Source organism: Euleptes europaea, chromosome 1 (genome assembly GCF_029931775.1).
Source record: "Euleptes europaea isolate rEulEur1 chromosome 1, rEulEur1.hap1, whole genome shotgun sequence".
Taxonomy (NCBI): domain Eukaryota; kingdom Metazoa; phylum Chordata; class Lepidosauria; order Squamata; family Sphaerodactylidae; genus Euleptes; species Euleptes europaea.
This window is the reverse complement of record NC_079312.1, coordinates 115,909,343-115,925,191: the sequence shown is the minus strand read 5'-3', so window position 1 is coordinate 115,925,191 and position 15,849 is coordinate 115,909,343. Positions and strand designations below refer to the sequence as shown.

The 15,849-nt window shown below is 44.7% G+C and overlaps 1 protein-coding gene across 1 annotated transcript; it reads left to right on the top strand.

Annotated features, from left to right (window-relative positions):
- Window positions 1-13,469: 13,469 nt before the first annotated feature.
- TRAPPC5 (trafficking protein particle complex subunit 5) lies at window positions 13,470-15,368 on the top strand. The gene is made up of 2 exons (XM_056860903.1): window positions 13,470-13,531; window positions 14,757-15,368. Exon 2 carries the CDS (start codon window positions 14,761-14,763, stop codon window positions 15,325-15,327), a length of 567 nt encoding a protein of 188 aa, XP_056716881.1. The 5' UTR covers window positions 13,470-13,531; window positions 14,757-14,760; the 3' UTR covers window positions 15,328-15,368.
- The last annotated feature ends 481 nt before the right edge of the window (window positions 15,369-15,849 follow it).

Below are 15,849 nucleotides of genomic sequence, written 5' to 3'. Positions count from 1 at the left end.
AATGATGGAGAACTCTGCTTTGTATGTGTTATCAAAAGTCATGGAGACTAAGACGATAAAACTGGATGTCTGCTTAGTTCTTACAGTAGTTATTCCTGTACAAAATAACATTGACTGAAACATTAAGGGTCCTAGTTCAAAGTTGGTGATCATGTTAGTGACTGTGGATTTTAATTTTAAATTCTTCCGAAGCCTAAGCTTAACTGCTAAACCTCAAGACCAGGGCAGTGGCTGGGGGTGGGTGGGGGGTCACTGGATTCTCTGTTCCACCTGGAATTTTCATTCATTAAATCTGAGAATATCGAGGGCTGTTGAATTTGTTAGATTTTAATTTAATGAATAAAGAGCTTCTTTTGAGACTACGAAAATTTCTGTTTAAAAAGAATTAGTGGCAGAAAGTGCCCCCCCCCAAGCAGGACTGTTCCAAACTTCACTCATCTGACCAACATAACTCTGTCAACCATGCTTAAATGACCCTCCCTTAGCTATTACGACTGTTGAACGTGGCAGGGTGCTCAAAAACCATAAGAGAAAACAGTTATTTATCCAAGGAGAGTGTTCATTCTCAGAATAAAAATGTCGGAATCACCTGAGGTTATAATTGGATACAACAACCTTGGGGGAGCTAAGCAGAATTCGCTAGAAAGCCAGTGTGGTGTAAGAGTTACTGTCATGAACTCGGTCATCTTGTGGGGCAAGACTAACCACTGCCTTGCCCTCTCTTTTACTGTCACTGCCACCACCTTGGGTAAAATCCAGCCCCCCTCTCTCTTGTGGGTTGTCTGAAGCCCGACACTATAGGGGTTTATTACTGTAGCATGCCAAGTGTAGCCAAGGCAGGTAGTTAAGGACTTGTGCAGACTCTCTCTAATTAAACAACTTTATTTCTACAAGGCACCAACTTGGGTTACTGCATGAACAGATCTAGGTGCACTAAGCAAAATAAACAACAGGAGAGTTACTAACTAGGTAGTTACAATCCATAGTATATCTGGTCTTCATTAGTTGCAGGATGCCCCCCCCCCCAACTGACACATCTGTAACTCCCTTTAGCATCATTCCTCTCTGTCATCTTTTTCATGGCAAAACACAGAAGAGAGACAATTCACCTAACATATGCCAAAAACCAACAACCCCAGACAAAGGAACAGCTCCCTCTTTTAGCCCCCGCCCCATGTGTGCTCCAGGGCCCTTAGCCAATCTGGATGTCTGGTCCTTGGCTCAAGCCCCCCCCCCCCCAGAGTCTGGACCCTCCAATCAAGAGGTGTTAACACATCAAAGGCTAGCATGTTTCTCCCTGTCAGTGTGGAAATGATCTTCTATATCTGGAAGCAAGCACCTTTCCCACATCCTCCCAGTCACAGAGACACCAGTGTCCCCTTCTATCACCATAACTGTCACAGTGGTCTTTTATGCATGGGTACTTTGACTTACTTTCTCTGCCAGTCTGACTCGGTTTGTCGTTGGGGTTATGCATACGTTTTCCATCCCTTAGAGATGACTTCGAGCCCAGCCTGCGCAATGTCCAAGACTTCCCGGTGCTGTTGTGACGCGATTCTTTGATTTCCTGTGAGATCAGCCCAGGTCAAATCATCCCCATTTCCAGTCACAAGCCAAAGCACAGTAGAAGGGAGTTGGGGGGGGGGAGTGATGGTTTTCTCACAGTAACCCCAGAGCCAATTACAAAGCAGCATTTTCAAGGGACGGGGGCTCAGACGCTTCTGGATTTCTGCTGGTGATTCTGCAGTACTTCGGAAACCTCAGGACTTTCTCCAGGGCAAACAACAACATGCATTGCATTTTTAGGATTCAGAACAGAAAAGTGTGGCTCAAGAGAGCTTCGAACTCCAGGGAAAACTCCCATGCATAAAAGACCAGTACCTCCTGCCTCTCATCCATCACAATTACAGTGCAATCTTAAACAGAGGGAGAAAATGCACAGTCGCTTTATCCTCCTTTAATCTTTGTTTTAGCCAGAATCGAACGCACATTAGGTGAAACGCATGCGTTGGATCCTGGATGAATCCTGGCTGAAACAGGGATTAAAGGAGGATAAAGCAACCATGCGTTTTTGCCCTTCTAAATCCATTGGAATATATGGACTAGTAATGGGGAAATCCAGGTTCAGATCTCCTTGGCCAGGAAACTCATTGGATATTGTTGGGTCAGTCACTCTCCCTCAGCCTAATTTACATCATAGGGTTGTTGTGAAACTAAAATGGAAGAGAGGAGAGCCCTTAACTTCTTGGAAGAAGTGTGGGATAAAACTGAGATCAATAGATATAGGTCTATTCTGTGCCTGGACTGGGAGACCTCTTGGGAACCTCATGTAATCCGTCTTGAGTTCTATAGTGGAAGAAAGGTGAATCTAAATAACTATTGTTCAAATTTTTGAGGCCAGGGAGGGAGGAATCCTGTCAGACTGCCCTGAGGTATTATGGATAACAATCTCTCCCTCACTCTCAATCTATCGTTACTTGCTTGCTCAATCTCAGTCAAAACATTTCTCTTTGCCTCAACTCTTTATCAAAATGTAACAATGCTGTCCACCAAAATGCCTACGAAAACGCCAACCACTTGCTCCGTGAAAGTAGCTGTCACCTTTTGATTTGTGAGCCAGCAGGGGGCGATGTCACAAGGAAGATATTCTCATAGCAATGTTGGTAACTTGGCTCAACATTGGCCGGTATTCTTCTTGAGTGCTAATATTAATTTTGTTTCTTTAATGGCTTTTAATTCATGTTGAACCTTTTATGGCTCAAACGGGATAAATAAATGCTAGAGAGACATAGATCACCAAACAAAAAGCGGTCTTTGCTCAACCACTGTCCCTCTGATATACAGCACAGAGAGGCTTCATGAAAGGGAGAAAGAATACCAGCCACCCAAAGCAATGGCCCCATTAGTCTGCTGCTGCTAATGAAAGAGACTGTATTCAGACCTTGCTTCCTTGTGGAGTACTTAGCTATCTCTGCTCCTATTACTATAGCTACCATGTCATTGTCTCCCTCGTATCATATCAAATGTGCTAATGGTTTTCCAGTCTGGGGTCTAAAAGCTATATGCCAACCTCCAGGTACTAGCTGGAGATCTCCCGCTATTACAACTGATCTCCAGACGATAGAGATCAGTTCCCATGGAAAAAATGGCTGCTTTGGCAATTGGATTTGATGGCATTGAAATCCCTCCCCTCCCCAAACCCCGCCCTCTTCAGGCTCTGCCCCAAAAACCTGCCACCAGTGGCGAAGAGGAACCTGGCAACCCTAGGGGGGACCCCCAATACCACTAGTATCCCCGTTTTTCTTCCATCAGGGGGCTTAAAACATCTAAAGGGGGCATTTTTGATTGACATGGCAGGAAAAGTTAAACCTTTTTTTTTTACAGCATTATACCCCCATTCCTTTATCAATCCCTTTCTATTACTGCTTTTTGCAGCTCAATTATATTACATGTTACAAGAAGTTTGGTGGTATGAATGAAGTGAATACTGTAACTTAACGTTATTCCTATAGGAATTTCTGGGTAACCAGGATCTCAGCTCTGACAACAGTCCATGTTTCAGACCACACATGGAGTTACAATGCTTAAAAAAGGAACCACAACAAATGCTCTTGAACAGCCTGATTGCAACTGAATCTTTTCTATATATCCAGGAATAGGGCTTTTGCTGTGAATCTTAGCTCCCTCTAATGAAATTTCCCATCCCCACCAACAATACAAATGCATACACTCTGATCCCTGTTATGGCACTCTTGGTGATTTCATAATGCCTTTAGTCAAACTGTCTGCCACTTCCAATCAGGTGGGGAGCAAAATAGACACCACTGTACCAGTATCTAAAGATTTAGAAATCAGTACAGGAGCGAAAACAATTTAAACAAAGTGCAAAATTCTTTATAAGCTACTACATGAAGATGAAGACAACACAAGACAAAATTTACACCAAAGACCTACAAAAGCCATATATATTTGTCCATATGTACAATAAGAATAGCTTTTCAAAGTTGTCTCAATTATGAGTACAAATTCTTCTTTTTGAAGGCAAATATCATGTAGTAAGGTAGAGGCCTGCAGTTTTTGGAGGATACGGCCGTTTCAAATTCTTAGCTGTTAAACAATTCTTCTTCAGTCCTTCCTATATTATAAATAATACAAAATATACAATCGCAGTCACGCTATGCTAGTTATAAATTTTACAACATTAATCAATAAATAATATCTTAAAAAGTACTTACATTGAATGTCCTTCATATATTTCTACATATTTCATCCACTTCCAATCAGGTGGCAGATGTCTTGCCATTAGCAAACACAACTGCTGCCTTCTATGGTTTCCAAGGCAACGAAAGGTGGATGAGGTTCAGGAACAATGGCTATCTTAGCTGATGGCAGTAAATTAGGCCAAGAGCACTGGGTGCCAAATGGAAGACTGCACCCAAGACTCCCAGTAGCAATAACTGGGGGTGGGGGAGGGAAAGGTGACCATCTTAATCAAAGACAACAAATAACAACAAAAATGACAAAAAAACCCTCAATTTTTCGCAACAGCAGAGATGATAAGTTGGTGAAAGACTAAAAATTTATTGTAATCATGGCTATTTCCGATGCTCTGACCCACCTAGCACCTTTTTCAAAAGTTTTTTGTTAGCTATCAGAGGGGCCTAACACACTCAGTATATACTACGTTAAAAAAAAGTGTTATCCAGGTTCGATTGCACCTCAGACCTCCCATTTTGGCTTGGAAATGCTTTGGAAGCGCCAGACATCTGTTTTTCCCCAAAACGCCTATACCACGATGTATTTCATTATGTCGTTTCAAAACCGGCAATCCAAGGGGTATAACACCCAATGAAAAGCCTTTCTCCTTCCATCCCACCTTCCCGTCCCCTCCCGTTTGCATCCACCAATCATTATTGTTATTTAATCCCCCCCTGCAAGTGCTTGTGGTCTTACAAAGGAACACGGGAACGTTGGAACATTAGATCAACCATTTTTATTTGTGCAGGGTCCCAATCAAACATTTCCCTCATATGGAATGTCCTTGAAGTGGATTTTGTAAACGGTTTGTGGGCTTGAGGGGGAAGGAATGCAGAGGAGGGCGAGGGCTGGAAAAGTAGCGAAATTGCTGTGAGCGGCAGATGGGGGAGGGGGAAGGAAGGGAGAGAGACTGAGGGATAGAGAGAACGCCCACACACACACACACACACACACAAGTCAGGGCTCTCCTGCTGGCACAAAGTTTCTCCCTACCTGTTCCTCCCTTTTTCCCGCTGCCGGAGTGCCTCCCTGCTCTCAAAAAAATTTTTTTTATATGCTCGTCCCAACGAAAAAATGCAAGATCGTTGGACCAATGCCCAAAAAGACGGCAGCTCTGTGATTAGCACTGTGCAAGGAAAGGCTCATTTTGGGGGTTTTTTTGGGGGGGGAATGCCTGCATAGGTTGTGATTAGGGTTTCACTGCCGTTCAAATGAGGGAATTCTTAATGGCTTACTGCGCTCCTTCAGACCAATGATATTGTGCATGCGTGAGGAAAAAAAGGGGAGGGGAGGCGGGGAAGCATCAGCGACATAGACATGACACAGTGCTCCCCCACACTCCTCCTTGCGATATGACGATAAACAGTCTTGGGAGCAGTCTTAACAGGCACGGTGCGATCAGAAATGAAGAATACGCATCCAAAACATACACACCGAGCACGATGATAATATGCTGTAAATTGTTGGTGCGATAAGCCCCAGTGTAACAATGAAAAGTTAAACCCCTGATGCATAGTTCTCCTGCCTCTTAATCATTCTGCTAAAGGAACTTGCTAAGAGAATGAACTCCACGCACTCATATATCCCCAATGACTGTGTTCTTTCCAAACACATAGACCTAAACAATGCGATGCTAACTACCATCTGCAACACTTTGTCACTGCAGGCAAATCCCTTACTTGATGTAGGTGCCAGGAATTATTAGAAGAATATGAAAAGATGCTCAGCGAGCTGTGAAATGCTCAAAATCCAATCACTAGTGCAGTTATCTCATACGTTTGAAATGCTTCCCAATTTCCGACAGTCAGAAGTGTTTGCAATGGTAATTTGACCCATTTGGAAGGGAGACATTCACTGTGAAACCAAGCAAAAAATGCTATGATTACTTGCTGCTTTGAGCTTCCTTTTCACTGAGGTACTTTTGGGAAAATACAGGGAAATGGGCTTTTCAACCTACATTTGGTTTTGCATACTATTGTTCATAAGGTTTCTATGCCTACAAAGTCTTTTCCCTATGATTATCTTAATTTACTTCCTGCAGTTTAAAATTTAAACCAATTTTTCTACTTTTATTCTCAGTGGCAAGGTTCTCCACCTTCTTTCTGACAGCCTTTTGAATATAAATATGTCACATGTATTTTCAGGGTCTGCCCTTATATTGTCTAGGTTGAATTCTCTGTCACACTTTCTTTCTTATATTTGTTGGGTATCCTTAGCCCTATAGTCAATTTATTAATATATATCCCGAGATGTAGTCTCCCAAGCTTGACACTGTTTTCTAGCTGAAACCCAGTCAGTGTCACAAAAAGTAGTATTCCTTACATCTCTCAATGGTGAAGAAAGGAGAAGGAAAGAAAAGACGAATGGAGGAAGCAGAGAGCCTGCTACAGAGGGGACAGGTGGAATCAGGAGCTAAGAAAGGAATCAGGGCAAAGCCTGCAGAGAATGTGGAACAGACTGACATTGGCTCAATATGTCTTTTTAGCTATGCCACAATTTATTTATTTAGATTTTATTTTTCCCAGCTTTTGTCTTGCCTGGGATTTTCCAAGCCACTTAGAAAATGAAGTACACAAAATAAGTATACAGCTGAAATAAAGATATACAGTGGCTCAGTGGTAGAGCATCTGCATAACATGCAGAAGGTCCTAGGTTCAGTCCTTGGCATCTCCCGCTAAAAGGTGGTAGGTGACATGAAAGACCTCAGCCTGAGAACCAAGGGTCTGATTCAACATAAGGCAGCTTCATGCATTCATGTGTATAACCCAACAGGCCCATGGTACCCCCTTCAAACAAATAATAAGCCACAAGATTGTCCTAGGCTGGTGCAGAGGGCCATGGCTCCAAGCTAAGATCCAAGGACCAAAAGTCTGTGGGCTCCTTTCCTTGGCTTGCACCGAAACCACATGCCTCTGGCCAAGACCAGGCTCCAAACTCCTGCAAGAAGGGAGGGGGGGACAAATACTCAGCCCAAGTCTTATTCAGTTCCGAGTTCTCAATCTTCCTTAATATTTCAATTGCTTAGTGGGCATTAATTTTCGATATGTGTTTTGTAAATTTAAATGGTATTTGCAGTTGTGGCAACAGCATCTGAATGATGTCCCGGAGCTATAGCCATAACTTGCTGGATATTGTGCTATCACTGGTGTGTAGTAACCATTCACAACAGGATTATCTTGTCCATACAGGAAAAGTCCATTGCAAATGACTGCTTTAGCGAAACAATTGTGCAATATCCAGTGATGCAGTCCAGGTTTGGTTCATGATTCACTCAAACTCCTCAGTTAAAATATCAGCAGTGCTTTCTGTATCACTAGTTACCAGCCATGGGGCATACATGCATTTGTTTATTGTTTCCGCAGAATAATATCTGAGGTTTGTCATCACTGAATCCTATTTTATTCTAATCCACTAGCGTTGCCAACCTCCAGGTGGTGGCTGGAGATCTCCTGGGATTACAATGTATCTTCAGGCGACAGAGATCGGTTCACCTGGAGAAAATGGCCACTTTGAAAAGTGGACTCTATGGCAATTTACACCATTGAGGTCCCTCCCTTCTCCCAACCCTCCCCTCCTCAGCCTCCACCCTCCAAATCTCCAGATATTTCCCAACTCAGAGCTGGCAATCCTACTGTTCAACCCAGTTCTCTAATTACGAAGATAATACCGTAGTCAAACCAGAGAGTTTGTAGCTGTCCCTCCAAATCATAGAGGTGACAGCATGCAACGGGAAAAACTAGAACTAGCACCCACCCTTTGCACATCATTGGAAAGATCATGGCAAGGGTGTTCATGAAAGACTAAGAAAAATGGTGCCATTCTTGTACCAAAAAATGCCCAGAAGAAAAGGGTGTAGGATAATTTTGCCTGTTGTGGAACAGTAATTGCTCCTGACGCATATTGGTATCATGTGTAAACATTTTAAAACCTAACCCTTATGCAGATTTCTAATGTGTGTGTGTAAAGTGCCGTCAAGTCGCAGCCAACTTATGGCGACCCCTTTTTGGGGTTTTCATGGCAAGAGACTAACAGAGGTGGTTTGCCAGAGCCTTCCTCTGCACAGCAACCCTGGTATTCCTTGGTGGTCTCCCATCCAAATTCTAACCAGGGCTGACCCTGCTTAGCTTCTGAGATCTGACGAGATCAGGCTAGCCTGGGCCATCCAGGTCAGGGCAGATTTCTAATAGGCATACACAATAACATGAGAGATTAACAGTGCAATCCTAAACAGTTACATCCTGACTTCATTGGACTTAGAAGGCTATAACTCTGCTTAGGACTGCACTGTGACCCAGGCAACCCATTGGCTTGAAAGTGTTGATTGTCTGTGACCCTATGTTATGATACTTAGCTTGTCATCCTCAGGGTGTTTTCCTGCTTAAGCCAGTCCTCCTGACTGACATCTGCCAGAGCCTGTGCCTTCTTTGCAGATCCCAACAGGCCCTTGACCACCCAGAACAGCTCCACTGGCCTACACTGTGCACACCCAATGGTATTGGGAAAGTGTTTTTTTCATTGCCTCCATGACTCCTGCGACGAACACTTTAAAATGAGCTTTTGCCCATGTCTTATCAAAATTTTCCCAACTCTTCCTGGACTGTTGCTCTAAACCAGTGGTTCCCAAACTTTTTGAGTCATGGAGCACTTTTCAGGAGAGAAATTTGCCACGGAGTGAATTTTCACCTAGCACCTATATACTAAACCGAATGACAGTAGTATTTTTCTTTCCAATCTCTTCACGGAGCACTAGGAGATGTTTCACAGAGCACCAAGTGCTCCTTGGAGCACAGTTTGGGAACCTCTGCTCTAAACCACCGCCCTTGTCTTTTCATGACCCTCAACGCCTCAGAAAACCAAGGGGCTACCTGGGCTCTAACACTTGGGAGAGGCTGCCTGGGAACCATTGGGTGACAACCACCTGGGCCATTTCCTCATTCCAGAGGTCAACCGGGGCATTGACAGAAGCACCAACCATATCAACAGGAAAATCCTTTAGAACCATAAGAAAGCCATTTGGATTCATTTGTCTCCAGAGGCAGATCATTTTAAGAGATTCCCCCACTCCTGCAGAGTCTTGATATCCCCGTCTAAACCCAAGTAAACAGTGACAAAGGAAACAACATAAATTCCTCCACCCTGAGATCACATTCCTCCTGCTAGCATTGCAAGGTTCCCCATTACCACTGGCAGGGGATGGCGGGGATACAGTTGCCAGATCCAGGTTGGGAAACTCCTAGAGATTTGGGGATGGAACCTGGGCAGGACAGGGACCTCAGTGGAATACAATGCCATACAGTCCACCCTCCAAAGCCTCCATTTTCTCCAGGGGAACAGATCTCTGTTGTCTGGAGATTAGCTGTAATTTTGGGGGGTCCCCAGCTCTCACTTGGAGGCTGGCATCTCTACCTCCTTCCCAGAATAAAATCCCAGATCAATAGTGTGACCTGCATAATGTGTAGGTAGGGCTGCCAACTCTGGGTTTAGAAATACCTGGAGATTTGAGAGCAGAGCCTGGGAGAGTGGGTTTTAAGGAGGGGAGGGACCTCAGTAAGGTATAATGCCATGCAGCCCACGTTCCACAGCAGGAGAAGGTGGAATACATGTTTTAAACAAACCGACAAATAAGCAATTATGTATTCTGGAGATCAGTTATAATTCCAGGAGATCTACAGCCTCTATCTGGAGGTTAGCAGCCCTACGTTTAGGTCCAGTTATTACCTGAGATAGGCCTATGGTTATCTTGGAGACCATGAATTCCTGAGCCACTCCTGACAAGACAGCTTCAGCATGAATATTGAAGTACCCCAGGACAATCAGCCTAGGGGTCCTCAACACTACCTCTGAGACCACCTCTGTCAGCTCAGGCAAGCAGACTTTCCAGCAACAGGGTTGGTGGTACACTTAAAGAACCCCAACTCCTGTCCATCAATCTCAATGTTAGGATTGAGAGCCTCAAAACCAGTAATGTTCAGGATGGGTACCATGCTAGGGGGACAGAATCCTTATAGACTACAGTAACTCCTCCCCCCCTCCTGCTAGACATATACTGATGCATCCCCAAATACTTCAAGAGGCACAATTGGGAAAGGTTAACCCTTCTCCCTCCCCTGGCTAAGTCTCAGTGATACATGCCAGATCAGCCCTCTCATCCAGGATTAAATCCTGGATGGCTGCTGTTTTTCCTGTGACTGACCTGGCATTTAGTGGCAAGATTTTATAGCCTGGTGGGTCATTGCTATGGTTACCAACATCACTTTGGCTGGAAGAAGAGCCAGAAAGGGCAACAGAATGCAATTGTCTTCTGTCCCTGCCCTTTACCTGGCCTGCTTCTTCCCCCCTCCCCCATACACATATCTCCCCCTACTCCACACACTATGAATCATGGCACCATCTTTCACCCCATTCCATCCCCCCAAGTACATTTCTCCCACCAGCAGGCAAAGGAACTAATAACCAGAAAAAGTAAAGACACACCCTTAGTAGTCACTTCACAAAGGACACACTCACACTTAATATTTGCTGTACATAAGTCTAGACCCACCTTTCACCTGGGTCTTGGAAAACATAAAGCAAACATCAATTCAGGCCCACCTCTCACCTGGATGATGGCTCTGAACAAAACACACATGTACATAAAATGTGGCCCTTCAGCTCGTGCCTTTTGGCTCACAACAAACCAGGTTGCCAAGTCCCTCTTTGCCACCGGCGGGAGGTTTCTGGGGCAGAGCCTGAGGAGGGCGGAGTTTGGGGAGGGGCTTCAATTCCATAGAGTCCAATTGCCAAAGCGACCATTATTATCCAGGGGAACGGATCTCTATCAGCTGGAGATCAGTTGTAATAGCGGATCTCCAGCTACTACCTGGAGGTTGGCAACCCTACGTCTGATACGTGCTGGAAGCGATGTTGCCACATCGCCAGCGACAGCAGCCTAGGCCTTCCTCCTGCTCCTGGTGAGTCCCCCGTGCCGCCCCCCTGCATGATTGCCAGGAGGGACCTGGCAACCCCATTTGGCTGATCCTAATAAAAGGTACTACAGTGCAAAAAAGTAGCTGTGATAGTCTTGCACAGCAAAATAGAAGTCCAGTAGCACTTTAAACACTAACAACACTTATTCCAACGTGAGCTAAGCTTTCCTTTCCACATCTCCTCTTTTCAGATGCTTAGTGTGTGTTAAGTGCCGTCAAGTCGCTTCCGACTCATGGCGACCCTATGAATGAAAGTCCTCCAAAATGTCCTATCTTTGACAGCCTTGCTCAGATCTTGCAAATTGAAGGCTGTGGCTTCCTTTATTGAGTCAATCCATCTCTTGTTGGGTCTTCCTCTTTTCCTGCTGCCCTCAACTTTTCCTATCATGACGGTCTTTTCCAGTGACTCTTGTCGTCTCATGACGTGACCAAAATACGACAGCCTCAGTTTAGTCATTTTAGCTTCTAGGGTCAGTTCAGGCTTGATTTGATCTATAACCCACTGATTTGTTTTTTTGGCAGTCCACGGAATCCGCAACACTTTCCTCCAACACCACATTTCAAAGGAATCTATTTTCTTCCTATCAGCTGTCTTCATTGTCCAGCTTTCACACCCATACATTGTAATAGGGAATATGATGGCATGAATTAATCTAGTCTTGGTGGCCAGAGTCACATCCTTACACTTCAAAATCTTTTCTAGCTCCTTCATGGCTGCCCTTCCCAGTCTCAATCTCCTTCTAATTTCTTGGCTGCAGTCTCCCTTTTGGTTGATGGTGGAGCCAAGGAATAGAAAGTCTTGAACAATTTCAATTTCCTCATTGTCAACCTTAAAGTTGTGTAATTCTCCTGTGGTCATTACTTTTGTTTTCTTGATGTTCAGCTGCAGTCCTGCTTTGGCACTTTCTCTTTTAACTTTCAGCAGTAGTTGTTTCAAATCTTCACTATTTTCTGCCAATAATGTAGTGTCATCAGCATATCTCAAACTATTAATGTTCCTCCCTCCAATTTTCACTCCACCTTCATCTAAATCTAATCCTGCTTTCCTAATTATATGTTCTGCATATAGATTGAAGAGATAGGGAGATAAAATACATCCTTGTCTGACACCTTTGCCAATTGGAAACCATTCCGTTTCTCCATATTTTGTTCTAACTGTGGCCTCTTGTCCAGAGTACAGATTGCGCATCAAAACAATCAGATGTAGTGGCACACCCATTTCCTTTAAAACCAGCCATAGCTTTTCATGATCCACACAGTCAAAAGCTTTGCTGTAATCTATGAAACACAAGCTGATTTTCTTCTGAAATTCTTTCGTACGCTCCAGTAACCAGCGTATATTTGCAATATGATCTCTAGTGCCTCTTCCTTTTCTGAAACCAGCTTGAACATCAGGCATTTCTCGTTCCATATATGGTAACAGCCTTTGCTGTAAGATTTTGAGCATCACTTTACTTGCGTGAGAAATCAGATGCTTAGTACTACATTCCAATCGCGCCAGCTTCACAGAACGTTGTAATCACACAAAGTGGCCACTGGAGGGAGCCAAAAGCACACACTCAGTTTCTCTATTCACAGTGGGTAGCCGTGTTAGTCTGTTTGTAGTAGTCAAAAAGGGCCAGAGTCCAGTAGCACCTTAAAGACTAACAAAAATATTTTCTGGTAGGGTATGAGCTTCCGTGAGCCACAGCTCACTTCTTCAGATACAGCTGAAGAAGTTTCTCTATATTTCTCTATATTCCATACATCGGCCTGGAAGCCATTGCCTCCTCAGTAATAGACTGTTTTCAACATAGAGATGCTAAAGCCTAGAGGGGCGCCAAGTCAATAGCGACTTTCAATCTTTACCGGAAGTTCAAGCTTGTTTTCCGTCCACGAGCCGTTAGGCTTTGACTCGTTGCCATAGTAATACTTCCGGTCTCCTGTCTCTTCCTTTAGAGGACGGTGCTTCTTTTGCAGCAGTCGTAAAGGGCTGCGAATAGACGGAAGTGAAAGACGCAGAGTGACCGCTTGGTAGGTTGCGTGAGCGCGACAGTGGGGGGAATCAGGCTTTCGGGGTGGGGAAGGGAGGGGCTCGTCTGAACATCCAGGTGTTGCAGAGGGGGTGAGGAAGGGAGTCAGTTGTGACCCCTGGTTGCCCCCAGCCTCATTCTGTGGCTTCAGCGTCGGTCCTGCTGGCAACCGCCCGGATTCAGTAGGAGCGGGACGATCTCCCCTCTCCCCTTAAAAACCGCCCTGATCCCGGGTGCAGCTGTTCTCCCTGGGGAAAAGGGAATCGTTTCTCACACCTGCGCGACGAGAGTAAAAAGGTAGACACTTGGATTAACTGGCATGGTATTTGCTCAAATGAGGGGGGGGGGAGGCTACGGAGATTGTAGTTTCATGGATGTGTGCGTGAGAATCCTTTGGTTATCTTTAACTCCCCCATAGGATTACACTTTCCAAAGATCCTAGAGAATAAAAGAGGCTCGAGGTTGGTTTATATTTGGAGTCGGAAGTTTTTGACTGCACCGTAAAGCTGAGCCATTATTTCTTACTAGTTTAATTACAGGGATGGTTTGATCAGAGTATTGATAGCCAAGGAGGTCAAACGTAATGATAAACACAGAGCAGATACAATGTTTTGACTGGACCGACTCGTTTTAGAACGTTCCATGAATGAATGGATTGATGCAGTCTGTTTGACCAGCCAAACGTTGATGCAGCAAATTGTCAACTTGATAAAACTGTAAAAGTAATACAAATTGCAAAGTTTAATATTTTAGAACTTTGGTTTCTTCTTTATCTGACATTGTTTTTCAAAAAATAAAAACAATCTTGTTAGGTGATACATTTGATTTATATTGTCTGCATCCTTTGTGCTAGAGTGGCATATATGGGATTGCCCCTCCCCCTATTCTTTGTCACATGACACTTGCAAATTAAACTACATATAAATAATTATCTTGAGGTCACCTGGTGGTCTTTATAGCTGAACAGCTCTTTGGACCCAGGACTCCCCAGTCTATTAACTGGATCCAGCAAACCGTTAGCGAAAGGTGTTGACTGTTTTGGGGGTGGCTTCCCTTTCCCTACCCTCCCTTCAGCAAGCCCTTCTGACCTCAGGAAACTGATTCCAGGGTTGTGGCACCCACATGGAGTAGTAGCCATGTGGGTCAGTAAGGAGGGGGGATGGGGCAAAAATCAACCTTCTTGACTCATCCAGCAACAGAGCTGTGCTGCTAGAAAGAGAGGAGGGAGCGATTTCACCCTCCTGTCCCTTTTTACTGCAGCTCACCCTGAGGAAGTAGGGTCAGAAGGAACTGCTCTAGGGAGGGGAAAGCAGAGAACATCCACAGGCTTATGTGAGCAGATTGCTGTTTCCATCCCTGTGTCCCAAACTGCTATTTCATAATAACTTATAAGTCTGCCCCTCCTTTGCAAACTAGGTAGCGGTTAGAGGCTGCTACGCAAAATATTTCCTTGTTTAAAATAGCCGTTGTACTGATTCAGACAGATGCTTTTGATGTAAATAGCCTTTTCTTTTCTTGATAGCACCATGGACGCACGCTTTACTCGTGGGAAGTCGGCTATCCTTGAGAGGTCGCTCACCCGCCCAAAGACAGATGTCAGCCTTAGTGCCTTTTCGCTACTCTTCTCTGAGATTGTGCAGTACTGCCAGAACCGGGTGTACTCGGTCTCAGAGCTTCAGAACAAGCTTTCTGAACTTGGCCAGCAGGTGGGAGCCCGCATCCTGGACGTTCTGGTGATGCGGGAGAAGAACGGCAAGCGAGAAACGAAAGTCATCAACATCCTGCTCTTCATCAAGGTGACTGTGTGGAAGGCGCTCTTTGGGAAGGAGGCTGATAAGCTGGAGCAAGCCAACGACGATGACAAGACCTACTACATCATTGAAAAGGAGCCCCTCATCAACACGTACATTTCGGTGCCCAAGGAGAACAGCACTCTCAACTGTGCCTCCTTCACCGCTGGCATTGTGGAGGCCATGCTCACCTGCAGCGGTTTCCCTGCGAAGGTCACGGCCCACTGGCACAAGGGCACCACCCTCATGATCAAATTTGATGAGTCGGTTATAGCACGGGACAAAGCTCTGGACGGCCGCTGAGTACCTGCCGTCTGAACTAATCCGATTTGCTCTTGTATATATGTACTCTGAAAGGATTTTGAACTTGCTCCCCTGACCATGTTTGGGCTGTATGTAGTGTGGGGAAATCTGTCCACTTCGTGTTATGTCTTATACATTAGTTCTGACAGTGAATTTTTCTGCAGCATTGGTTCTGATTACCCAAGACCATTTCAGTTTCCAGAGTTCTTCTATTCTTAAGCTTGGCAACACTGAAAGTTGAACAGGCAGTGGAGATTAGACTTTTCCCTGCCACAGGGTAGCCAGTGAGCAGGGCTAAGCTTTTTGGACATATGTATGATTGGGTTTAAGGCACCTTTCTCTCCCGTGACGTTGCTGCTCTTCTGAAGTTGCACCTAGAAAATGGTTCTGAAGCATGAATGTGTATGGTCTGTGTTTAGAATGAGCTAAGAAGTTCTCATGGTCTTGTTTTTGCTGATGATGATTTTGTTAAGTATTGGGGCTTTCTTGCATTATTGCTTGCAGGAATGAGTTGGAGCTGGT